Genomic DNA, 24,481 nt, shown 5'->3' with positions numbered 1-24,481 from the left:
TATACACTCACAAATAGTTAAAAGAATAAATATTACTTACATATATCTTGCCACAGATTAAAAAAAAAAGAGCATAATACAAGTGTTTAAGGTATTGAAAGACATTTCTTTTTTACCGTCAGTGAACCCACAGAGAATGGGAGAAGGTAGAGTTGAGAGATACCTGTGAGCACCGGAACTCACTAGAAGCTGCACTCGGGAGGCAGCATGACCCTGACTCTGGCGCGAGAGCCTGGTCTCTGAGCGTCAAAGCCCTGGGAGCCTGGGCCTTTGTCCTTTTGCCCTGCCTTGCAAAGAGGAGGTAGAGCCCACCGCACTGATCTCTCCTTTCTAAGGGATCATGCTGGGCGAGCAGGGAGGTGCTCCTTCTGCTCTCTGCATAGCAGGTCAGAGACCAGCGGTAAAGACCAGCTTCCTGTCGTGACAGAAAGCAAAGTGGATGGCGAGAACTCAGACTTCCTGCAAGAAAGTTCAAGTCTCGGGGACTCAGAGAGCCTGTAGGCTGAACGAGCTACCCAGAGAGAGTGGCAGTCCCATCTGACTCTCGATGAAGGAAAATAAATTCTGGGTGTCGTGGACCAACTCCTGAGGGAATTGTGGTTATGACTCTCTCAAGTCAGGATGTGCTCTCTCTTGACCCATGGAACATTCTGGAGCTTTTGCAGTGCTGGCCCCTTCTCCAGCAACCTCCTCCTGTCCTCCTCAAGACCCCCAGGGCCCACGCACCTTAAGCTACCCTGTCCGTGGTCTCCTGTGCCCTGCTAATCCGAAGGAGGCTGACCGCTTTGTTGAGCTTGATAGATAGTGGTCAGTCATGTGACATTTATCCAACACTCCCAGGCCCCAGAACATCCCATGTGATCTCACTTCTTTCTTCAGGATGTACCCAAGTAACAGCCAGGAACCTGCTCAGAGGCCTCATTGCTTGGAGGGAGCAACAGGAAGTCTATTAAGAGACTCACTATCTCTCAAAGACAAAATGAGGAGAAAAGTGAACCTGCTCATTGAAGGGAGGAAGCTAATGACGAGCCAAAAGTTGGAAAAGACCCAGGTGCCCATCAGCCAATGGATGGATAAACAAATGTGGTCTATGCATAAATGGAATGTATAGACACCAAGTGGAATATTACTCAGCCATGAAAAAGAACGAGATTTTTTTCATCCAGGGAAGATTTCTGGAAGGAATTGCTAGTGGAATCAGCGCCTGACCAAGTAAACATTAAAAATACCATTTCTCGAGCATGGGCTATGCGCCTCAGTATGTGTCACGCATGCTGGAACCTCGCTGTGAAGCTGACCCTGAAAGATGAGGAAACGCTTCAATATTGACATGTTTCCCAAGGCCTCCCAGGTGTGTGTGCAGGGGCTGAGCCTCCAGGCACGTGCCTCGTTCCCTACCTCCCCACCGACAAGCCTCTGACATGAGGGATGCTCTGGAGCAGCCCACGCACGGGCTTGGGATCTGAAAATTGTGGCAACTGGAGAAAGCCAAGTGCAAAGGACCACGCTAGGTCAAGTCCTCCCCTCCTGATTTTTTAAAATTGATTTCAGAGAGGAAGGGAGAGGGAGAGAGAGAAAAAAACATCAATGATGAGAGAATTCTTGATCGGCTGTCTCCTGCACACCCCCTACTGGGGATCAAGCCCGAAACCCAGGCATGTGCCCTTGACCGGAATCAAACCCAGGACCCTTCAGTCCTCAGGCTGATGCTCTATCCACTGAGCCAAACCAGCTAGGGCCTCTCCTGACTTTTGTGGCTACCAAGCTCTGTTGGTTTCTGAAAATACTCATTTGAGTTACATCCTGGCTCCATAGCTGGGGGCATATGGCCTTTCTCATCTTTCCCTCCTCAGGCTTTTTCCAACCCCACGTCCTTGCAAACACTCCCAGGATGCGTCTATACTAAGGAGCCTTGTGTCTGTGTTTCTTTTAAGGTACTGGGAGGAAAGTTTTGGGGATCTAGGCAGTTCTGGGTGGAAATTCCGCTTCCCTGCATCCCGTGTGTGCGTGCCGATTCAGTTTGCAAACTCCCACTGGATGCTCCACCTGTGGGAGTGGACCTAGTTCCCTCGCGCGGGGTTTTGTGTTGTTGTCGGGTCACAGCGGTGTTTCCCAAGTGTGGGACGCAGCCATCGCTGCCGTGTGCTGCTTCCCGGGGAAGGGAGGAGGCTCAGCGCAGGCTTGCTTTGATCAAATGTCACATGACTGACCACTGACCAGTGCCTTTGATTTTATCAACAGGAAAGTCTGTTCAGAGCTGGCCTCCGATGCCTCTCCTTCATGGCTAACTGCCTTTATACCAAAGAAATAGCAGGTTTCAGGCTCAGAGGCTTGACAAGCAACAGTGTATAGTTGAAATATTGTTGCCTTGGCCAGTTTTTCTCAATGATTGGAACCTCCGCCTACACACCGAAGGGTTGAGGGTTCAATTCCCAGTCAAGGGCACGTACCTGGGATGCAGGTTTGATTCCCCAGCCACTGCCGTGGGGCACATGAAGGAGGCAGCCAATCTGTGTGTTTCTCTCACATCAGTGTTCCTCTCAGTCTCTTTCTCTCCCTCCCTGCTTTCCATTCTAAAAATCAATGGGAACAATATCCTTGGATGAGATTAACAAAAAATATGTATTGGCCCTCACCAGTTTGGCTCAGTGGATAGAGCGTCGGCCTGCGGACTGAAGGGTCCCGGGTTCGATTCCGGTCAAGGGCATGTACCTGGGTTGCGGGCACATCCCCAGTAGGGAATGTGCAGGAGGCAGCTGATCGATGTTTCTCTCATCGATGTTTCTAACTCTCTATCCCTCTCCCTTCCTCTCTGTAAAAAAATCAATAAAATATATTTTAAAAAATATGTATTGTAACATTGTTTCCTTCTCATTGTATTGACTTCATAGTTACCTTCTTTTTGACACCAGGTTTTTATTTGTGCTATTGATACAAAGTTTCTACCTTAAACACTTTTATTTAAGTAAAATATCTGAATCAATAAGAAAACCATGAGACATTCAGCAAAAATCATAAAGTTGGAGCAAGACTCATTGAGATTTGGAAAACACAGGTTTAGAGGTAGTGTGTGTGTCTTGGCAAGATTTTTTTTTTTAATGTATGTCATGCATAAAAAGTTTATTTGCTATGCAGGTACAAAGAAATAAAAGATCATTCTATTCTCGAAAAGTATCTAATAGTCTAATACAGACCTATTGAAAGAGGAGTTATACAAAGCAAATATAAAAAATACAATTGGCAAGATTTTTAAAAAATATATGTTTATTGATTTCAGAGAGGGAGAGAGATAGAAACATCAATGATGAGACCCTGAAAGATGAGAAAACGCTTCACGCTGTCTCCTGCACGCCCCCAACTGGGGATCCAGTCTGCAACCCGGGCATGTGCCCTTGACAGGAATCGAACCTGGGACCCTTCAGTCCGCAGGCCAACACTCTATATCATTGAGCCAAACCGGCTAGGGTTTGGCAAGATTTTTAATCACATGCACTCAGTAAACCACAGTTGATGTTATTATTTCTCTCCTCAGCGCTGATTCAAACCTCTCACCAATTATATTATTCTCTACAGCCCCACACACCGCACCGCACCACCCCGCCCCTCCCCGCCCCGCCCCGCCCCGCTAGACTTACTGAGACAGAGGAGAGGAAGCAGTGTATGGATCATAGTGTCACGTCAGCCTGTCCTGGAGTCCTGCACCAGCGCCGTCCACAGAAGCGCGAAAAGCTGGGGTGGTCACAGTTCCCCCCTGACGGCGGAGTGTGGGCAGTTATGACTTTCCTCTGACTTCTCACTTCCCTCCTCCACAGCCAGTTTCTGGAAGCGTGTTGTGCCATCGATTGCAACATGTTCCTCCCAACTGACCTTCAAGAAGAACTTCCCCTGTCTCCGTCCGACTTCAGGCACCAAGCAGGCAGCTCCCCAGGTGCCTAAGACTGGAGCCTGCAGAGTTCTATGGAGGCGATGAAGGTACTTTGCTCAAAAATAGTGGGAATCCTGGGCAAATGTTCAGGTTGCTAGACATTGTACACAGGCTCAGAACTGACGGCTTGGGCCAGATTGTCCTCCCCATCTGGCAGGCAGGTTCAGTGGCTACAGAAGACTCTCAGAACCCCTCGCAATGCAGTGAGTCTACGGGTAGTGCAGGAAAAGGGTACACACAACAGTGACATAGACCGAATAAACGGGGGAGAGCCCTGGCTGGTGTGTGGCTCAGTTGGGCGTCATCCCCTGCACTGAAAGGTTGCTGGCTCAGTTCCCGGTCAGGGCACAGGCCCGGGTTCTGGGCTTGATCGCCACTAGGGGGCGCGCAGGAGGCAGCTGATTGATGTTTCACTCTCACATCAGTTTCTCCCTCTACCTCTCCCTTCCCCTCTCTCTCAAAATCAGTGAAAAGGGGGGAGGGGTTGATTGATGATGGACGGAGACTTGCCCTGGGGTGGTAAACACACAATACAACATACGGACGATATGTTGCAGAATTGCATACTGAAACCTTTATAATTTTATTTACCAATGTCACCCCAATAAACACAGTAAAAAAATAAAATGAGGATCAGCATCCCAGGCAAAAGGATCCCCAAAGAGCAGGCATGAGGCCCAATTTTCTCCCCATTCCGAGGACTTTACAGATGGGCCTTCTCTCGCAGCAGAAACCATGACCTTATTCACAAAATCTCCTCAGAACCGGAGCCCAGAGTGAATCCTAGGCTGGGTTTCTCACTCTGTGACGGGCACGTTGGCATATGCTTGCTGCATGCCCAGCCCCAGCCGGCAGAGCCCTCTGTGGTGTCCCCAGGACCCAGTGTGAAGCGTCACGTTCATGATTGCCAATAAGCAATGCTGACAAGCTGGCGCAGACCTCCCCAGAGCGCCTGGGACCTGCGGCTACGAAGCAGTGCTGATCACCGGCGTGCTTGGCTTCATGGCCAGGCGCCCACGTCACAGGCACGTTGTTACACCAGCAGGATGGCTCGGGCCAGTTCCTGCTCACATCCGGCCTCACAGCACAGTCCTCCCAGACCCTCTGCGCGTGGGGACTGCACCACAGTCTTCGGGGTTCGCACTGATTTTGTGAGGCCACACTTGGCACTTAAAATCGTCTTTGAGTCCTAGCCTGTTTGTCTCAGTGGATAGAGTGTCAGCCACAGACCGAAGGGTCCCAGGTTCAGTTCTGGTCAAGGGCATGCACCTTAGTTGCAGGCTCCTCCCCAGCCCGGGCTCTGGATGTGTTTCTCTCACATCCATATTTCTCTGTCTTTCCCTCTCTCTTCCACTCTCTCTGAAAATCAGTGGAAAAAATATCCTTGGGTGAGGATTTAAAAACAATAACAAATAAAATCATCTTTGAGCCTGGCTGGTGTGGCTCAATGGTTGAGTGTCGACCCATGAACCAGGAGATCACAGTTCCATTCCTGGTCAGGGCACATGCCCGGGTTGCAGGCTTGATCCCCAGTAGGGGGCGTGCAGGAGGCAGCCGATCAACAACTCTCATCATTGATGTTGCTATCCCTCTCCTTTCCTCTCTCTGAAATCAATTTTTAAAAAGCATTTAAAAAAATAATAAAATCGTCTTTGACTCCTGGGAAATGAATGTGTGTGACTCACAGGCTCTCAGACAGTGGCTCCCCCCGAAATGAGATGACCAGGAGGTGTGAAATCACAAGCACTTCTTTTCTTTTCCTCTCCATCAGCGTACCACACCTCCTCACGGCTTTTTGTCTCTAGGTCAGAAAATATTGGTGCCTCCGCCGCTTAGAAGAGTAAATCCCAGTTTACCTGCATGTTGAACGATCTCCAGCTTCACCGTACAGGTGACTTGGTGTGCTTCCGGCCCAGTGTGTTTGGTAGAATTCCTTTGGGCTCATTGACTGGAGGTAGGTATACTGAGGCCCAGCAAGGCAGGGTCCCTTGCTCAAAGACAGAAGTGGAACCCAGCTCGGTCTCAAAAGCCCGTTCACTTCCTGTTCCAGGAAATCATCTGAAGCTGATTCTCACCTCCTAGTGGTGAAGTGTTTCCTTGTCGCAGCACCGTGCTGTGGAAGCTGCACGGAGGGTCTGAGTGAGCACATTCGTTCTCTGTTGCCGTGTTACCATATTACCACAAACATAGTGGCGTAAGCAACACACCCATATTCTCTCCTCGGCCCGAGGGCCAGGGAAACAGGCACAACCTATCAGGATCCTTGGGCTGCAGTCACTGTGTCATCCAGGGCTGGGGTCTAATCTGAAAGCCGGACTGGAGAAGGACCTGCTTCTGAGCCGCAGTGCAGTTCCAACACGTGCCACCTGGAGTTGGCACAGCCCGCACAGGTTGGCGGCCAGTGCCCACAAGTCTGCCCCTCACTGCAGACACCAGCTGCAGGCTCAGGTGTTCCCCGGCCACCTGCACTTCTGACCAACAGCCAGACATGGTGGCGCTTCCCACTACTACTTCCGCTCAGATTCAATAATTTCCTAGAGCCACTCGTAGAATTCAAGGAAGTGCTATACTTAGGGTTACAATTTTATTAGATAAAGAATACAAATCAGTACCAGCTCAGTGAAGAGAGACACACACAGGATGAGGTCTGGGAAGGTTCCAGAAGTGAAACTTGCTATGCCCTCAGGGTGTGTCCACCCTCCAAGTAAATGAAGGTGTGTCACCAACCCGGAAGCTTTCCAGTCTCCGTGTCCAGCATCTTCGCTGGGATGTCATCACACAGCCGTGGTTGATTGGATTGTTGCCCACATGACTGAGTCCATCCCCAGCCTCCCTCTTCCCCAGAGGACCGGCTGATAGCACCTGGCTCCGATCCCCAACCTTCTCATCACGTGGTTGACCTTCCCGGCAGTGACCAGAACCCCCGTCCTGAGTCCCCTTTCAGCATATCACTCTATGTCAGTGATATCTCTCACTAAAAAAAAATAAACGTTACTTTCTTAGAAGGAGGAAACGAGCCTGAAGTGGAGATTGGCCTAGTCCCCCAAGGGCCCTCTGCCCCATGGTCCACCCCTTGTTGGAGGTTCTTCCTGGTGCCAGGTCTTCTCCTGCTACATCTTGAGGGCCGAGTACACGCAGGTTTCCGGGGTCTGCGGCACCTGGCTGGAGGGGCCCTTGCTCAGGGCTCTGGTGTTCAGCTCAGCGTACGTCACGCCCTGAGGTTCTTCAGCTCTTGACACCTGAGATCCTTCATCCTGAAGGGAAGTGAGGAGAATAGGATCGAGTATTTCATGGAGAAGGGAGGGGTGTTTCATGGTGAGGACTGGGCAGTCATGGTAACAGCGTGGCAGACAGCTTTCCAGGGCCCCTCCCCAGAGCCTCCTACTCCTCAAGCCTTTGTGAGGTCCCCTCCCCTTTTTTTTTCTCTTCAATCCTCACCCCAGGATGTTTTTATTGATTTTTAGAGAGAGAGGAAGGGAGAAAGAAAAATATTGATGTGAGCTAGAAACATTGATCCAGTTGCCTCCCGTATGCACCCCAACCAGGGATCAAACCTGCAACCTAGGTATGTACCCTGACCAGGAATCGAACCCTGAGCCCTTTGGTGTACTACATGATGCTCCAACCAACTAAGCCATCGGCCCAGGCTTGAGGGTTAGCCAGACCTAGTGTCTTACATCTGTTACAGGAACACAGCAAAAACAAAAATACGCCCAAAGGACTGGATGTTATGTCAAAGATGAGCGGACGAAGGACTGTGCCTTCTCTCATGCCCACTGTCCACGGCTTCTCTACTGTCCCCGGCCGTCCCAGGCTCGCTCACGCTGATGAAGCCAGCTGCCATGTGAGGAGCTGCCCTACGCAGAGGCCCCCACGGCCAGCGTGGTCTCCGGCCAACAGCCAAGGAAGTGAATCCTGGCAGCAACCACCTGGGTGAGTGTGAAAGCATGGCCTCTCCTAGCGAAGCCCCCATTCAGCCCTGGCCGAACGCTCCTCACAGCTCTGCGACCCAGAGGGAGACCCAGCTCAGCCGCACCAGGTCCTCGCCACAGGTAGGTGGATCGATGCTGCTTTAAGCAGGTATGTTTAGGGATGACTTGTTACGCAGCAGTAGATAATTTCTACAGACAGGTACCAAAATAAGTGTTAGTAGGAAACCCTCAGGATGGGTAAATCCATAGGGACAGAGAGCAGGTTAGTTACTGCCAGGGGCTGGAGGAGGGGGGAGGGAATGGGGCGTGACTGCTCCGAGGGCGTGGGGGTTCCTTTGGGGGAAATGTCTGGAACTAGATGATGGTGATGTGGCCCAACATTGTGAACTTAGCAAATGTCGCTGAATCGTACACGTTACAGCAGTGAACTTTCTGTTATGTGCATTTTGACAGTTTTTAAAAAATTGAGTTATAAAGGGAAAAAGGTAAGGGTTACTTTTAATATTGCTACTGATAACCGATGCAGGGTCTGCTCTGTGGAGCACAGTGTGGCAAGTGCTTTACAGAGGGACCTTACGATATTTTCATTAAGAGGTGGGATTAGCCCTGGCTGGTTTGGCTCAGTGAATAGAGCATCAGCCCGCAGACTGAAGGGTCCTGAGTTCAATTGCAGCCAAGGGCACGGACCCAGGTTGCAGGTTCACCCCCGCACTGTGAGCTCATTAAACCACCCCGTTAATCCTCCGAGGAAGTGTCCTCACAAAGGCATCATGGGATGAGGGTCCCACGGCCAGAGTCACATAGATGAGTTCAGACTGGTTCTCCTGAAATGTAGAGGAAGGGCTGGGGCAGATGAAAGCAAAGGCCCAGGCCACTGACAAAACTAACGGGGCGCGATGGAGAGCCTGGGCTGAGCGAGGGGCTGACGGGAAACTCACCAGGGCAGGAGAGCAGCTCTGCATAGCTGGAGATGCATCTGCAAGGGAGAAGATTCTACCATTTGTTCACTCCCAGCTCCAGGGGTCATGTCCCCACACACACACACACACGCACACAGCTACACATGTATACTCACATAACGCACACGTGTGCACACACTAACGCATGCAATACTCACATATACACATTCACACGTATATGCACACAAACATCCAACCTACTCATGTGCACATGTGCACAAACAACATACAAACCACACAGACATACACATGCTTACTCAGTGCACACATTGTACTCGTTCTGAACATGTACATACATGTGTTCACATGAATATGTGCCCGGTTACATGTGCAGACATGCGCACAGCACCCATGTGTGCACACACCACATGCCTGCATCCCATACTCATGTAAACATTTACAAACAGAACACACGGACCATCCCCCCCCCACCAACACCATTTTCTTTCCCAGGTTGATTACCTGTCACCACCTCTTCAGCTTTCTTAGAAGAATGGGAGCTGAGAGAGAGAAACAGTGAAGTATTGGAGATCAAGGAAGTTGCGGGGGAGAAATCAAGATCCTGTGTGGGAGGAGGTGAGACGCAAAGAAAGTCACCCAAGTCTCCCCACCTCCTCCCAGCTCAGACGCCCCACCCTCGGGTCTCCGAGTCCTCATATGCTCAGGAAGGTCTTGAGGGCCAAGGAGAAGGAAGTGGTTGGGGACAGCACGGCCATGAGGAAAGAATCCAAGGAAAGGACATTGCGTGGGAAGTGGAGGGGGGTGGTAAGAAGAGAGAACATACAGATTCGGGGTGGTCGTGGGAGCTGGGCTGAGGCACATAAAAGGTTGATGTAACAAAGAAGAGTAAGTAGCCCAGGGAATAAGAGAGGACCCGTGAAGTGTTGGCTGGTGGGGTTCTCTGAGTGGCCTACCTTTTGGTCATCTTTTTAAGAGCTGCCCCTGGGGATGAAAAAGAGAAGGGGAGGAATGAACCCTGTGGTGTTAGCTTTGTCGTTATGTTTCCCCCACTGCCCCCAGAAGACTCAGCCACTGTCCTGACTCACCGCAGCAGGTGTACTTGCAGATGAGGAAGGCTGTGAGGAGGAAGAGTAGGGGGACGATGACAATGAGGATGATTTCCGTGGTTCCTGTGAGGGGAGAGCAGGGGGGAGGCCCCGTTGGTTTCCCGAGACCTGTTCTGGTGCCTAACCATGTCTCCCATTGATGGTGTTCCTGGGACATGCTGGAAACTCACTACCCTTCTCTCCTGCTCACAAGTATCCCAGGGGGAGAGAGAAAGAATGATGCCCATTTTACAGAGGCACAAGCTGAGGGCCAGAGAGTTGAAAGGTTTCCAAAGGCACCCAACTACCGAGTACCCACAGCTGGGACTCCAACCCCACCCACCTCGAAAGACATTGCATTGAACCACAATCTTCTGGCATCACCAGAATATAGAGAAACACCCCCAAGGATGTTCCCAGCAATAGAGCGCTCTCGGGGAGCCTCATCCCGTGTTTGAAGGACTCTATCCCAGGAGGGTCTCTTCGCTTACCTAGTGCCGCTCCTGCTCCCGTAGGAGACTCCGTTCCATCTAGAAGACAGAATTCCAAGTCGCAGAACAACCATCACAGTATACCATTGGTGTGTAATTTTTAAAAGTCTATATCACAGGTGTATCTATATTGTAAGCATATTAAAAACATGCACACAAATGAAAACACCAAGGTCAGGGTGGACGTTTCCACCGGAGGGGGCGAGATCACGGGTATGGTGTGGGGAGGAAAAGAGGACTTCATTTGTGGGGAGAAAGCAACTTGTAGCAAATATGACTAAATGGGGATGAGTGTCGTTCTGGGTGGTGATGCATGACTATCTGTTATCTTATTATTTCTATTCTGTTAGGTAGTATTTTTCAAATTTCCAAAAGGAAACAAATATAGGATATATAGTATATTATATTGTATATAGGATATATGCTATATATTGCAATAATTATAACTGAGATAATCTCTCTGTGTGTATATATAATATATATCATAGCCCTGGTCAGTTAGCTCAGTTGGTTAAAGCACATCCCAATATACCATGGTTGTGGGTTTAATCCCCAGACAGGTCACATACAGGAATCAACCAGTGAGTGCATGAGTAAGTGGAACAACAAATCAGTGTTTCACTCTCTCCTTTTCCTCTCTCTCTCTCTCAAATCAATAAGTAAAAATATAAAAATTTTAACCATATATATATATATATATATATATATATATATATCCCTAAGCGACCGGTTGACCATTTGAACGATTGCTATGACGCACACTGACCATCAGGGGGCAGATGCTCAATGCAGGAGCTGCCCCCTGGTGGTCAGTGCGCTCCCACAGGGGGAGCACCACACAGCCAGAAGCCAGGCTCATGGCTGGTGAGCGCAGCTGCAGTGTTGCGAGCATCTCCAGCAGTAGGCACAGCGGGACCAGGATGAGGGGGAGCAGCAGTCCGAAATCCCCCAAGGGGTCCCGGATTGCGAGAGGGTGCAGGCCAGGCTGAGGGACCCCACTGGGGCATGAATCCATGCACCGGGCCTCATATATATATAACACATACTGATCGGTAATATTTCTCTGGAGAACCCAGGATAGCACAGCTGGACAGAATTCTCATACATCAGATACAGCTGTGGCTCCAGGATAAATGGAGTATCTCGCCCGTTTTCTATAGCGCTTCTGAGGACAATATAGTAAGAACCCAACAGAGCGTGTTTTGAGTGCCTGCTCACATACCCAACATTTCATCTTCCCCACCGCCACCTCGCTGTTTTGTAATCCTGCTGCAGGGAGCGGTTAGAATAGAGGAAGGGTGGGTTTTGTTTGTTATAGATAAGCAAGCTGAAGCTCGAAGAGGTTACTTGAGCTGCACCAGGTCACACCTGTGAGTAGCGGAGTGTGGCTGGAGCCACATTCCAGCGTCGCTAGCTCTGTACTTGTGGCACTCTTCGTTGCTTCATCATCCACAGTTGTGGTGTTCATGGCTTGGGTGCCTTGGAGTTGACAAAATAGAAGAAAACGGGCCTGAGACCCCGGGAGCGCCCCTCCTTCAGTTCGTGCTTCGAAAGGAGTGGCCACAGGGAGCTCACAGTTTCCTGGCACCCATCCCACCACACATTTCCTCTGTTGCCCACGCTCCCGCCTCAGGGCCTTCGCTTCTCTATCTCACCAGGCATAGCTTCCTTCTCAGAGCCACCGCCAGGAAGCTAGTCATCACAACCCCTCCTGCGCTCTCAGCCCTCCCTGCCCACTGCGCTCCGCTTTCTGCAGAGCCCGAGGCGGCATTGAACTTGTGCAAGTTCAGAAGGAATGAATAACTGGGAAGGCAGATCGAACTTGGGAATGAAGGGAGAGAAACACACGAGGGACCTTGAAGCAGATGGTGCCAAGCGAGGTGACAGATATTTCCTGAACAGCCGCTGGTTTGGGGCACACATTTTAAGTAATTAGAGGCTCCAGGGACCGGAGGAGAGTATGTTGTCCATCCCCAAAGTTCCTGCCAAGAACACGGGTGTCTCACTGCAAACTAGACGATGGGTCTACAGAAGGATTTCTCAACTTTTGCACTGACAACATGTGGGGCTGGATGATTCTTTATGGGGAGGGGGTCCTGAGCATCAGCATCTCTGGTCTCTGCCTCCTAGATGCCAGGAGCCGCCCCCTACCCGGTGTGACCTCCAAAAATGTCACCAGACATTGCATTTGTCACTGGGTTGAGAACCAATGGTCTACGGAAAATGAGGGCTGAGGTTAAGGTCAGTTTCCTCTTTCCTTCTGTCGGGATTACTGCCACCCACCTCGCTCGGCCTCCCGCCTGGGCCGATCAGGTGACCCTCACATCTCCACGAGTTCACCATGCTGGTGTGGAAGCAGGTCAGGCTTCTGGCCCCACAACAGCTTCGAAAACTCAGGGCTTAAGAAAGGCTCTTGGGAAACCCAAAGGGGAACCCTTGGCCTGTTTGAGTCATGTACCCCTGCACCTGCCCGTCATCTGCCCTCCACGCACACCCCCACCGACATCCTCCTCTTTTCCTCAGTGTGGCCCCTGCTGACTCTTTTCAGGACTTGGACAGCAGCTGGAAGGTGTAGGTTGAGCTTGACAACAGTTGCCTTGGCCATTCCAGGTCACCTTTTATTAGTATACCGGCATCTGCATGTCAGAAGCAGCAGTAATTACAAGCATCGAGTAAGAAACTCACAAGTTCCTCATATGCCAGAATAAGTAGAGGAATGGGGAAAAAAAAGATTAATCAGCAGTTGTGGAATAACCAAAAGTATTTAAAAGTTCCTCCTTCTGTGGAGAGAGATCCAACTTATTATGTCTTTCTTCTTCCCATTTTGCTGCTTTAATTTCAGAGAGGAAGGGAGAGGGAGAGAGAGATAGAAACATCAATGATGAGAGAATCTTTGATCGGCTGCCTCCTGCATGATCCCACTGAGGATCGAGCCCACAACCCGGGCATGTGTGCTGACCAGGAATCCAACCATGACCTCCCTGGTTCATAAGTTGATGCTCACTGACTGGGATTCCCTCTCTGTTTTATCACCCCTTTTGGAAAAGATCATCTCATCTGTGCTTAAAAGCTTGTCACATACAATTGAACTGAGTTAAAGAGACAGACACACACCCCTGACCTTTGTAGAACCTGGAAGACCTTCAACATCATATAATTTCCCACCGATCTTCCTAACTAATAGTAATGAAAACATTTACCATTATAATGACAGGGAGACACACATTCTCTGGCCTACTGTTTTCTGGAAGGTCTCCCATTAGGAATGTATCCCTTGATAAGACTGTTTCAGAATTCAGAGGGAGAAGTTTTGGATGTTCATGATGATGACAACAGCAAATACTCATATGGCATTTGCTATGGAGAGCATTTAGATAAAATGACTCATCAGATTCTTGCCATGAGTCCATCATTTTGGTGCTACTATCAACCCCATTTAACAGGTGAGGAAACTGAGACAGAGACAGGCTCAGTAATCTGGGAAAATGGGTTATTCGTTAATGGGCCCCAACTAAAACCAAATGGTTATTATAATTATTTGCAAAACAAAGCTCCCTTCACACCATTCCCAACCATGGGGCCATTTACCCAGGTGCTGGGTGCTCGTTTCTCTCCAAGTGGTTCAGGTTGTTTGAATGTTACACCCCCTCCCCCCCCAAATATCTATCCCTGGAAGGAACACTGACTATCTTTCCTATTGACCTAGAGAACAGAACAGGGTGAATGGACCACAGAGCAGGAAAGCTGTCCCAATGCCCAGGCTTGCCGCCTCACCTTGGGCTCCATGGCCCCAGCATGGGGTAGAGGGGACAGTTCTCCCTGTTGTCAGTGGTCTCCACACCAGCATTAGTGGCCTGAGTTTCCTCCTATGGCCAGGGGTCTGTGACTCTGTGACAAATGCCTTTGCTGAGTGCATGTCCCCCTCGTTAGACGCTCCAGTCCATCAGGCTACCAACCAAATACCACAGGCTGGGCAACTTCTAAACATCAGACATTTTCCAGTCACGGTGCTGGAGGTTGGAAGTCAGAGGTCAGGGTGCCAGCATGGTAGAGTGAGGGCCCTTTGCTGGGAGGCAGGCTTCATCTATCCTCACATGGCACAATTGGACAGGGAGCTCTCTGGGGTCTCTTCTATAAGGGCACTAATCCCATTCACGAGGGCTCCACCCTCATGACCTGAGCACCTCCCAGAGGCCACATCTCCAAATACCATCACATTGGGGCACTAGGATTTCAACACATGGATGTGGGGAGACACAGACATTCAGAGAATAGCACCCTTCTTTCTCTTTGGAACTTCTCATTCCCCCTGGATGGAGTGGGGATTTTCTTGCCTCACCCTCCAGTGAGCATGTCCCCATGGTTGGGCCACAGGCTGAATGGACCAGGACCATTCACAGTCCCTCCCCAGCTCTTTGAATGGGGTCTGGGACAGAAGATCCGTCCCTTCTCCAAGGATAGAACTTGTGAACTCATCTGTTGAAAGCCGTGCTCTCTGCCCAAAGAGGAAGCTAGTCCAGACTCAAAGGGTGAGACAGACACAGTAGAAACACACGTGTCAGGAAAAGAATCAGGCAGAACGTCAGTTTGTGCTTCTGGTCCCTGAAGCCCACTGGCATCCATGCATTTCCCATAATTCACTAGTTCATTAGCCTGTGGTTTCCAGCCTGGTGTAACGTGGCCTCCCAGGGAGCACCTGGCAAAGTCTGGAGACATTTCGGTTGTCACAAGTGGCAAGGGAGACATGTAGTGAGTAGGGGTGAGGGATGCTGCTAAACACCCTCTGAAACACAGCATGCATCCTCCCCCCCCCCCATCACCACCGCCAAAGAATTAGCCAGCTCAATATGTCAGCAGTGCCAGGTTGGGCACTGAATGATCCCATTAATTCTGTGGACCCATGTATTACCCTCCACCGCCACACTTTTTCTAGGCTACTTCCAAGTAGATTTTTGTCACTTGCAACTAAGTGTCTTTTTTGTTCTTGTTGTTAATCCTCACCTGAGGATATTTTTCCATTGATTTTTAAAGAAATTGGAAGGGAGGGAGAGAAACAGAAACATCGATGTAAGAGAGAGGCATCAATTGGTTGCCTCCCGCACGCACCCTGGCCAGGGCCAGGGATTGAGCCTGCAAGCGAGGTACATGCCCTTGACTAGAATCAAACTCAGTACCCTTCCGCCTGTGGGTCCACACTCTGTCCTCTGAGCCAAACCAGCTAGGGCAAAAATACAACTACTGTATGATTCCACTTATATGAGATGTCTATACTAGTCATATTCATAGAGACAGGAAGTAGAATGTCGGTGCCAGGGACTGGGGGAGGGAGAATGGGGAGGAGTTGTTTAATGGGGACAGAGTTTTAGTTTTGATTGGGGGGAGGGGCAATCGGGGGCGGGGTGTTCCAGGTGGATGGCAGGCCGGCCCCACCCCCTGGTCAAAATTCCGGTCGAATTCCTGATTGAGGGGACAATTTGCATATTAGCCTTTTATTATATAGGATAGCCAAAATATGGAAACAACTAGATGTTCATCAATATATGAATGGATAAAACAGAAGCAGATATATATGTGTGTGTGTGTGTGTGTGTGTGTGTATGTGTGTGTGTACACAAAGGCATACTGAAATATCACTCAACCATGAAAAAGAATGGAATCCTGCCACTTGTAACAACATGAATAGACCTAGGCGGTATTAAGTGAAATAAGTCAGAGAAAGACAAACACCATATCATTTCACTTATGTGTGCAATCTAAAAGAACTAAACAAATGAACAAACTAAACAAACAGACTCATAAGATACAGAGGCTTGGGTGGTGGGAGTATGGGCAAAAAGGTGAAGGGGATTAAGAGGTGCAAACTTACAGTTACCATATAAGTAAGTCGTGGGGATGTAAAGTACAGCATAGGAAATACAGTCAATTATCCCATATAATAAAAGGCTAATATGCAAATTGTCCCCTCAGGAGTTTGACCGCCCGCTATAATGTGTGCTGACCACCAGGGTGTGGCACAGAATGAAGAAAGGCACGGCCAGCAGCCGGGGGAAGGAAGGCCCTGATCAGCCCTGATTGCCGGCCAAGCCTAGGAACCCTACCCATGTATGAATTTCGTGCACCAGGCCTCTAGTATCATAATAACTTTGTGTGGTGACAGATGAATAGTGGACTTTTTGTGGTGATCACTTTGTTAGGCATATAAATGTGAAATCTCACTATGTTGTACACTTAAAACTATTGTATAGCAAGTATACTTTAATTTAAAAGAGCTTTACAGCACCAGCCAGCATCGGCCCAAGGACTAGGGCCATGTACCTTGGTTGCAGGCTCAATCCCCAGCCCTGGTCAGGGTGTGTGCTGAAGGCAACCAATCGATGTGTCTCTCTCACATCGATGTTTCTCTCTCCGTCTTTCCCCCTCCCTTCCACTTTCTCTGAAAATCAATGGAAAAATATCCTGTGTGAGGATATGAGCTTTACATTCTAGGAATTTTTTAAGTGGTTAAAATGGTAACTTTTATATTATGCATTTTTACCACAACTTTTTAAAAAAGTCACCCCTTTTGCCGAAACTGGTTTGGCTCAGTGGATAGAGTGTCGGCCTGCGGACTGAAAGGTCCCAGGTTCGATTCCAGTCAAGGGCATGTACCTGGGTTGCGGGCACATCCCCAGTAGGAGATGTGCAGGAGGCAGCTGGTCGATGTTTCTCTCTCATCGATGTTTCTAACTCTCTCTCTCTCCCTTCCTCTCTGTAAAAAATCAATAAAATATATTTTTAAAAAAAGTCACCCCTTTTTAAAAAAAGTCTAAGCAGGAAAAGAAAACCTCCACTTAGTTGAGTTAAAAGGCACGAATGGTAGAGAATGAAAATGAAGCGCATCTGTCCGGAGGCCTCTGAGTATGTCTGGGAAAGATATTTCCCAGGCCCTTTGCTATTCTACCCCCTCCTCTGCCTTCTTTGTGGACCCTCCTACTGTATGACTCCAGGAGGTATCATGCACACTTTAGTCTGAATGAGTGTGGCCTGCCAGGTGGGGACTCTGAGGTTAGATCTTACTTTCCTAGTGGGGCCAGGTATCACAAATCCCCCAGCCTCCTGTCTTGTGATTCTCCACCACTCACACTCCCTCTGTTAGCAGAAGATCCTGTCCATTCCTCCACGGCATCCTGGCCCTGACTTCCTTTCCCCCACGTGACTTTTCCCAGCTCCAGAGTCCTATAGGGATGGAACCTCCTTCTGATGTACTCCAGGTGGCAGAACGTCAGCTGGCAGATAACCCAGCCATCGTCCCCCTGATGGTCAAAACCTTACCTGTCACCGAGATCATGAGCTCATCACTGGGCTTTGAGGCCCAGAAAGGAGCCCTTGTTTGGTAGTACACACAGCTGTAGGCCCCAGTGTCACTGCCTGTCACACTTAGAAGGGAGAAGTTTGTCTCCATTCCTGTTGGACCCTGGAGCTGTATGGGTGTTGAGGTTCCTTTCTTCAGTAGAGCAAACATGTGAGGTTCTGTCACATGCCTGGGCTGCTGGCACTGCAGAGTCACGTTTTCTCCTGCAGTCACCTTGCGCCCTGGGTGGGCGTGGAGGGAAGGTTTAAGTAATTCTCCTGTAAGAGAAGGAAGCTCAGAAGTCATGGGCAGAAGCCTGGGGTCCCCGCTCAGGCTTGTTGTCCTGGCAGGTTCCCAGGGAGTGTGGGAAGTGACAGACACCTGGCCTCACCCTCTTTCTGCTCTGACTCCAGGAAGGAGATGTCCCTCCTACAAGCCCTGGATGAGGGCAGGGTCCCCAGCTCTGTTCCTGTCCTTCTCCATCTCACCTCCCATCTACACTGGAGGTGAGACCCCTGTTCCTCTCTCATTCTCTGGGTCCCCCCTCATCCCTATCCTAGGGAGATGGTGTGTCATTCTGAGCACCCGTCCTCACCTGTTACCAGTAGTAGAAGGACGTCACTGGGCGGTGACCTTCTGGTGGGGCTCCCTGTCCTGTATTCACAGGTGTACTCTCCAGCGTCACTGAGTTTTACATCACTGAGGTGAAACTCTGCCCGGCCCTCTGGGGAATCAGGAGAGAACTTGAAAGAAGCATTGTTCTTTCTGAGAGCAAACTTGATGTCCCTGAAGTCGACCTCCTCAGCAGGAGTGGAGCATCGCAGTGTCACATCACTATTGGCAGGAGCCACCGAGCTGGGCCAGGCATGGATGGAGGGCCTGGGAAGTGACCCTGGAAGGAAGCAGAGTCCAGGTCTGGATTAGATTTACTCACCTGCTCTTCTGAAGAAAGAGAAGGGATGAGGGGAATTTGGAGTGAAGGAGAAGGAACGCTTTCCTTTAGAAACACTCACCATCTCTTCTTAGGTCTTGGCCAGCACACAGCCCTGCAAAGGAATCATCCATGAGACAGAAGCTCCTGCCTGGAGCCCACGTCATCACCCTGACCTGGTCCCCAAGGACCACCCAGGGCTTTTGCTGCAAATGGACCCCTCATCATCCTATTCCCCATCAGTCCCAGCTCCCTCCCCGAGAACCCAACTGGCATCACAGTCTGTTCGCGGCTTCTGTTAGTGGCCCAGGGCTGCTCTAACAAATTACCACAGTTCCTGGCTTATCACAGCACAGTGTACCATCCTGCCATTCGGTCGGTGTGAGAAATCCAGCATCGGGTCTCACTGGCCAAAATCAGGATGTCGGCAGGATTGCGTTCCTCTGGAGGCTCGAGGGGAGAACCCGTCCCCTGCCTTCCTTAGTTTCTAGAAGTGCTTGCGTTGGCTTGTGGCCTCTTCCCCCATCTTTTTTTATTTTCCTTTTAATCTTCACTGAGGATATTTTCCATTGATTTTAGAGAGAGGGAAATACCGATGTGAGAGAAGCACATCAGTTGGTTGCCTCCTGCATGTGCCCTGACCAGGCCCCAGGCCGGGGAGGAGCCTGCAACCGAGGTACATGCTCTTGACCAGAATCAAACGCAGGACCCTTCAATCTAGAGGTCAACACTCTATCCACTGAACCAAACTGGCTAGGGCGTCTCTTCCCCCATCTTTGCACCCAGCAATGGTTGGATGAGTCCGACTTCCTCTTCTCCTCTTTACTACTTTAAGGACCATTGTGATTGCATTGGGGCCAATGAGGTAATTCAGGATCCTCTCTCTCAGGTCAGCTGCTTAGCAACTTTGGGTCCATCTACCACTTTAATCCCTTTGCCACAGAAGGAGACATATTCACAGATTCCAGGAATCAGGATGTGGACATCTTCAGGGAGCCTGCTGCACAGTGTCTCTACCTTTCTCACCTGCCCCACTTCTCCATCCCAGGTTCCTCTCCTCTCACAATGCCCCCATGACGTGGATGGCCTTTCCATTTTCCTCCAGAATTGACCCACTTCTCCACATCATTCATCCTTTTTTATTGAATTTATTGGGGTCACATCCTATATAATAAAGAGCTAATATGCTAAATAGACCAGGTGGCAGAATGACCTTCCTGAACAGGTTTCAGGGGTACAATTCTACAATATATCATTTGTATGTTATATTGTGTGTTCACCACCCCAAGTCAAGCCGTCTTGCATCACCATTTATCCCCCCACCTTGACCCTCCCCTACCTCCTCTCACCACCCCCCTTCCCTCTGGTCCATCATCCATCCTTTACCCACCTTATTCTTCTACCATATCCTGCCATGTTGTCTCTAGATTTCATGGTGGAGGAGAAGACAAAGGACACGACCACTTCTGAATATCTCTATCACCCCAAGTGGTCGCTGAGGTGACCTCTGATGTGTCACATTGTAGAGGGCAAAGGCCCCCTCCCCTCCCCTGGTGCTGTCTATTCTAGACCGTGAGAGACATCACTGGTGACAAAAGCCATTTGGAAAAGATACCTCAGTTTTAATGAGAAACACAGCAATTGGTTGCCTCCTGCATGCTCACCCTCGTTCACCCTCCAATTGGTTATTCCTCATGCCCTGGGGAAAGTTTATATCTGAAGTCACTAGAACTTGCGCCCCTCGAGGGCAGAGAATATATCCTCGGTGCCTGGGACAGTGCCTAGGTTTCTGCAAAGGTTTGACAATTTCATGTTGACTGACTGACTGGAAGCCTTATGAGCAGGGAGGGAGGGTCATTTGCAAATATTTTTGATGAGCAGAAATAGCAGTGATCTCCCCAAACCCCTCTCAGCACAACACCATACCCACCCACAGCAACTGAGAGGGAGCAAGAGGTGGGGAGACCCCAAGCCTATGGCAAGGGCATCGGCTGCTGAAAACTTGGTCCTTTGCCCTCGTGTATTTCTTCCCGCTCTCAGAATGGCCACGTGCGTCTCTGGCTCTACCATCGGCCATGGGTAACCTCCCTGGTGCTCCAGAGCAAATATCAGCAATCCAAAACCCATATGACTCGGAGGAGTGACGCTTGTGTCCCCCACCCTCCCATCTGGTGGCCGCACTTACAGCTCTAAACCGAACTGGCCCCAGGAAGTGTGCTTCTGGACACCAAGGTGGGTGGTCTCGTTTGATTAGCTTAGGACAGTGATTCTCTGCAGGGGACACTGGGCCACATCCTGGCAACTTGCAAATTCACAATACAGTGTCGTTCACTCTAGTCGCCATGCTGGTATAACAGACCCCAGAACTTACTCATCTTACAGCTGGAAGTTTGTACCCTTTGGCCAACATCTTCCATTTCTCCCACACACACCCAGCCCCTGGTAACCACCATCCTCTCTTTGTTTCGATGAGTTCGGCATTTTTAGATTCCACATATGAATGAGAACATGCAGTATTTGTTCTCTCAGTCTGACTTGTCTCACTTAATACCACCAAGCATAATACCACCAAGGTCCATCCACATGGTTGCAAATGGCAGAATTTCCTTCTTTCTCCTGGCTGAACAGTATTACATTATCTAGCTACATGGCAGATAGATGGATAGAAAGACAGACGACAGATATCACTCCTTTAGCCACTCATCTATTGATGGACACTTAAGGTTTTTCTTATGTTTTCACTATTGTAAATAATGCTGCAATAAACATACGGGTGCAGATATCTCTGTGAGGTCGTGTTTTCAGGTCCTTCAGATTACACACACACACACACACACACACACACACACACACCCAGAAGCAAAATTGCTGGGTCATGTGGTAATCCTATTTTTAATCTTTGGAGGAACTTCCACAGCGGCCGCACTAGTTTACATTTCCACCAACAGTTCCCTTTTCTTCACATCTCTTCCCAACACTGACCTCATCTCAGGGATGGCCGTTGTACCAGGTGGTGAGCAGTTGTGACAGAGCCCTTGTGGCCCAGAGCCTCTCTGTCATTCGGGCCTCTACCTGAAAGGCTTGCCAACAGCTACTGAGCTCATCGGATCCACTGTCACTTCCCTGCCCTAGGTTTTCTCAGCCATGGCTTCCTTCACTCACCCTCCAAATATTTCCACCCCAAGTTATCACCTTTTATTCTTATTCTTTTGGCATTTTTATATGTTTATTGACTTGAGAGAGAGAGAAACATCAGCTGGTTGCCTCCTGCATGCATCCCGACCGGGGACCAAACCCGGAACCTGGGTATGTGGCCCGACCAGAAATTGAACTGGAGACCTTTTGGTGCGTTGGACAACACTCCAGCCAACTGAGCCGCACTGTCCAGTGCAAATCCTGACCTTTCAAAGTTCCCAGCCTGGCTCAGGGGGAACTTGCTGCCTTTGGGACTGTGCAGACCCGGACTTGAATTGAACTTCTCCATTTCTGTGTCACATCTGTTGTCAATCTCAGATTCCTCACAGGCAATATGGGGATGTGACTATTCTGCAGAATTTTTCTAAGACATGTAACATGCAGTCATACAAAGACACAGGATTAACATTGACTCTGTGTGAGAAAGTTGTTCTCTTCTCATTCTATCTCTGTCTTTTTTTCCTTTAATCTTCCCCTGAGGATATGTCTTTATTGATTTTTAGAAAGAGGAAGGGAGAGAGAGAAAAAAAATATATTGATTGGTTGCCTCCCATACGCACCCTGACCAGGGATTGAACCCATAACCTGGGTATGTGCCCTGACCAGGAATCAAACCAGAAACTTTTTTGGTGTGTGGGCCAACGCTCCAACCAACTGAGCCACCCAGCCAGGGCCTGTCTCTGTCTCGATCACAGAAGAATACCACAGCTGGATACAATTTCCAACCCATTTCCTTTTTACTCTAATTTGTATTTATTGACTTAAGAGAGCGAGAAACAGCAATCTGTTGTTCCACTTATTTAGGAATCCAAAGAGGACCACACCAAGACACATCATAATTAAAATGCCAAGAGCAAAGGACAAAGAATCTTAAAAGCAGCAAGAGAAAGACCATCAGTTACCTACAAGGGAGCACCCATACGACTGTCAGCTGATTTCTCTACAGAAACATTGCAGGCCAGAAGGGAGTGGCAAGAAATATTCAAAGTGATGAATACCGAGAACCTACAACCAAGATTACTTTATCCAGCAAAGCTATCATTCAGAATTGAAGGTCAGATAAACAGTTTCACAGATAAGGAAAAGCTAAAGGAGTTCATCGCCACCAAACCAGTATTATACGAAATACTGAAAGGTATCCTTTAAGAAGAGGAAGAAGAAAATGGTAAAGATACAAACTATGAACAACAAATATGCATCTATCAACAAGTAAATCTAAAAATCAAGTGAATAAATAATCTGCTGAACAGAATAAACTGGTGATTATAATAGAATCAGGGGCATAGGAAGGGAGTGGACTGACTATTCTTGGGGGGGTAAAGGGGTGTGGGGGATGCAGGAAGAGACTGGACAAAAATCGTGCACCTATAGATGAGGACAGTGGGGGTGGGGGGTGAGGGCGGAGGGTGGGGTGGGAAATGGGTGGAGGGGAGCTATGGGGGGAAAAAGAGGAATAACTAATCTGAACAATAGAGATTTAATTAAAAAATACATTTTTAAAAAATAAAATCAATAAAAATTTAAAGAATAAAAACCTGAAGCAATTTGAAGAAGAATATCACTTATGAAAGAACACAGACATGTGCCCCTGCCGGTGTGGCTCAGTGGTTAGAGCGTCAGCCCGAGGACTGAAGGGTCTCAGGTTTGATTTATGAACCTGGGTTGCAGGTTCAATCCCCAGCCGGGTTTGGGCATGTGCAGGAGGCAACCATCGATGTGTCTCTCTCACATCAGTGTTTCTCTCCTCCCCAGGCTTTCCCTCCTTTCCACTCTCTCTGAAAACCAATGGGAGAAAATACCCTCAGGTGAGGATTAACAACGAAAAAGTATACAGACATGTGACAAGCATCTGGCAAAATGCAATTGAGAAGTCCAGCAACGACTGAATTGGGGAAGCATATAGAGGAAAATGTGTGTAACGCACCCAGCACATTCCTCGTTCATAATAGGAAAGCTTCTGCTCTTTGCTTACCCGTCCAACCCCGTTACCTACCCCACAAGTTGCCCCAAGTTCAGTTGCCTCCATAGCCCAACTCATCACCACCCTCAATGGCCCTCCATCCCCTATACTTACCAACGCAGAACAGAGCCAGGAATGGGAGGGTCATGGTGGCCCCCGACGCCTCTTTCGAGGATCTTTCTTGAGTTTTGCTGTTTGTCGGAATGGTCTCTTGACTCCCGGATATGCAAAACCAGCACCGTTTTTAATCCTCCACTGATAGATACCCCCAGTTTCTGCCTCACAGTTGAAATCAGGAAGCTGTGACTATTTATTGCAACACCCTCTCAAGCCACTTCCCATCGGCTTGACTCTCAGAGCCGCTTGGCGGCAGAGCCCAGCTAGCCCAACGTTAAGGCGCATTCGCAAGTGTGTGCAGTATGTGAGAACTTGCTCGTCGAATTATTTTATAGCCCTTGTGCCCTTCTACGCGGCCACAGAATTCAGCTGGAGCTATGGCAACCAGAACAGCCGCTCCGTGTCTCTCTGGTCAACGGGGCTTGCATGGAAGTGACACGTACAAGTTCAGAGTTCCGCCCCTCCGGAACGTCAGAGGGCTGGGGCTGGGCCAGAGCTGACAGCAAAGAGATGAGACATTGTGGTGGCATCGGGAGGGAGGGAGAAGCCGGGAGGATGAGGAAACGGACCCTGTAAGTCAATGGTTCTCAACCTT

The 24,481-nt window shown here is 49.3% G+C and overlaps 1 protein-coding gene across 2 annotated transcripts; it reads right to left on the bottom strand.

The window, feature by feature from the left end:
• Positions 1-6,507: 6,507 nt before the first annotated feature.
• On the bottom strand, positions 6,508-24,103 carry LOC138999682 (T-cell-interacting, activating receptor on myeloid cells protein 1-like). Of its 2 annotated transcripts, XM_070401877.1 has the most exons (11): positions 23,884-24,103; positions 18,697-18,729; positions 18,279-18,575; positions 17,665-17,961; positions 11,722-11,832; positions 10,354-10,392; positions 9,863-9,946; positions 9,731-9,758; positions 9,279-9,316; positions 8,796-8,833; positions 6,508-7,179 (listed from the first exon to the last, which is right to left on the bottom strand). In XM_070401877.1, the coding sequence occupies exons 1-11, from the start codon at positions 23,915-23,917 to the stop codon at positions 7,036-7,038; spliced, it is 1,143 nt and encodes a 380-aa protein (XP_070257978.1). In that variant the 5' UTR covers positions 23,918-24,103; the 3' UTR covers positions 6,508-7,035. The 2 variants fall into 2 exon arrangements, with proteins under 2 accessions (XP_070257978.1, XP_070257979.1); XM_070401878.1 differs by lacking the exon at positions 11,722-11,832.
• Positions 24,104-24,481: the final 378 nt, after the last annotated feature.

The sequence above is a fragment of the Myotis yumanensis genome, unplaced genomic scaffold (genome assembly GCF_028538775.1).
Source record: "Myotis yumanensis isolate MYYU_CA2020_CCGP unplaced genomic scaffold, mMyoYum1.0.hap1 SCAF_23, whole genome shotgun sequence".
NCBI classification, from domain to species: Eukaryota; Metazoa; Chordata; class Mammalia; order Chiroptera; family Vespertilionidae; genus Myotis; species Myotis yumanensis.
Note: the sequence above shows the minus strand (reverse complement) of the source record. Positions and strands in the feature narration are given on the sequence as shown.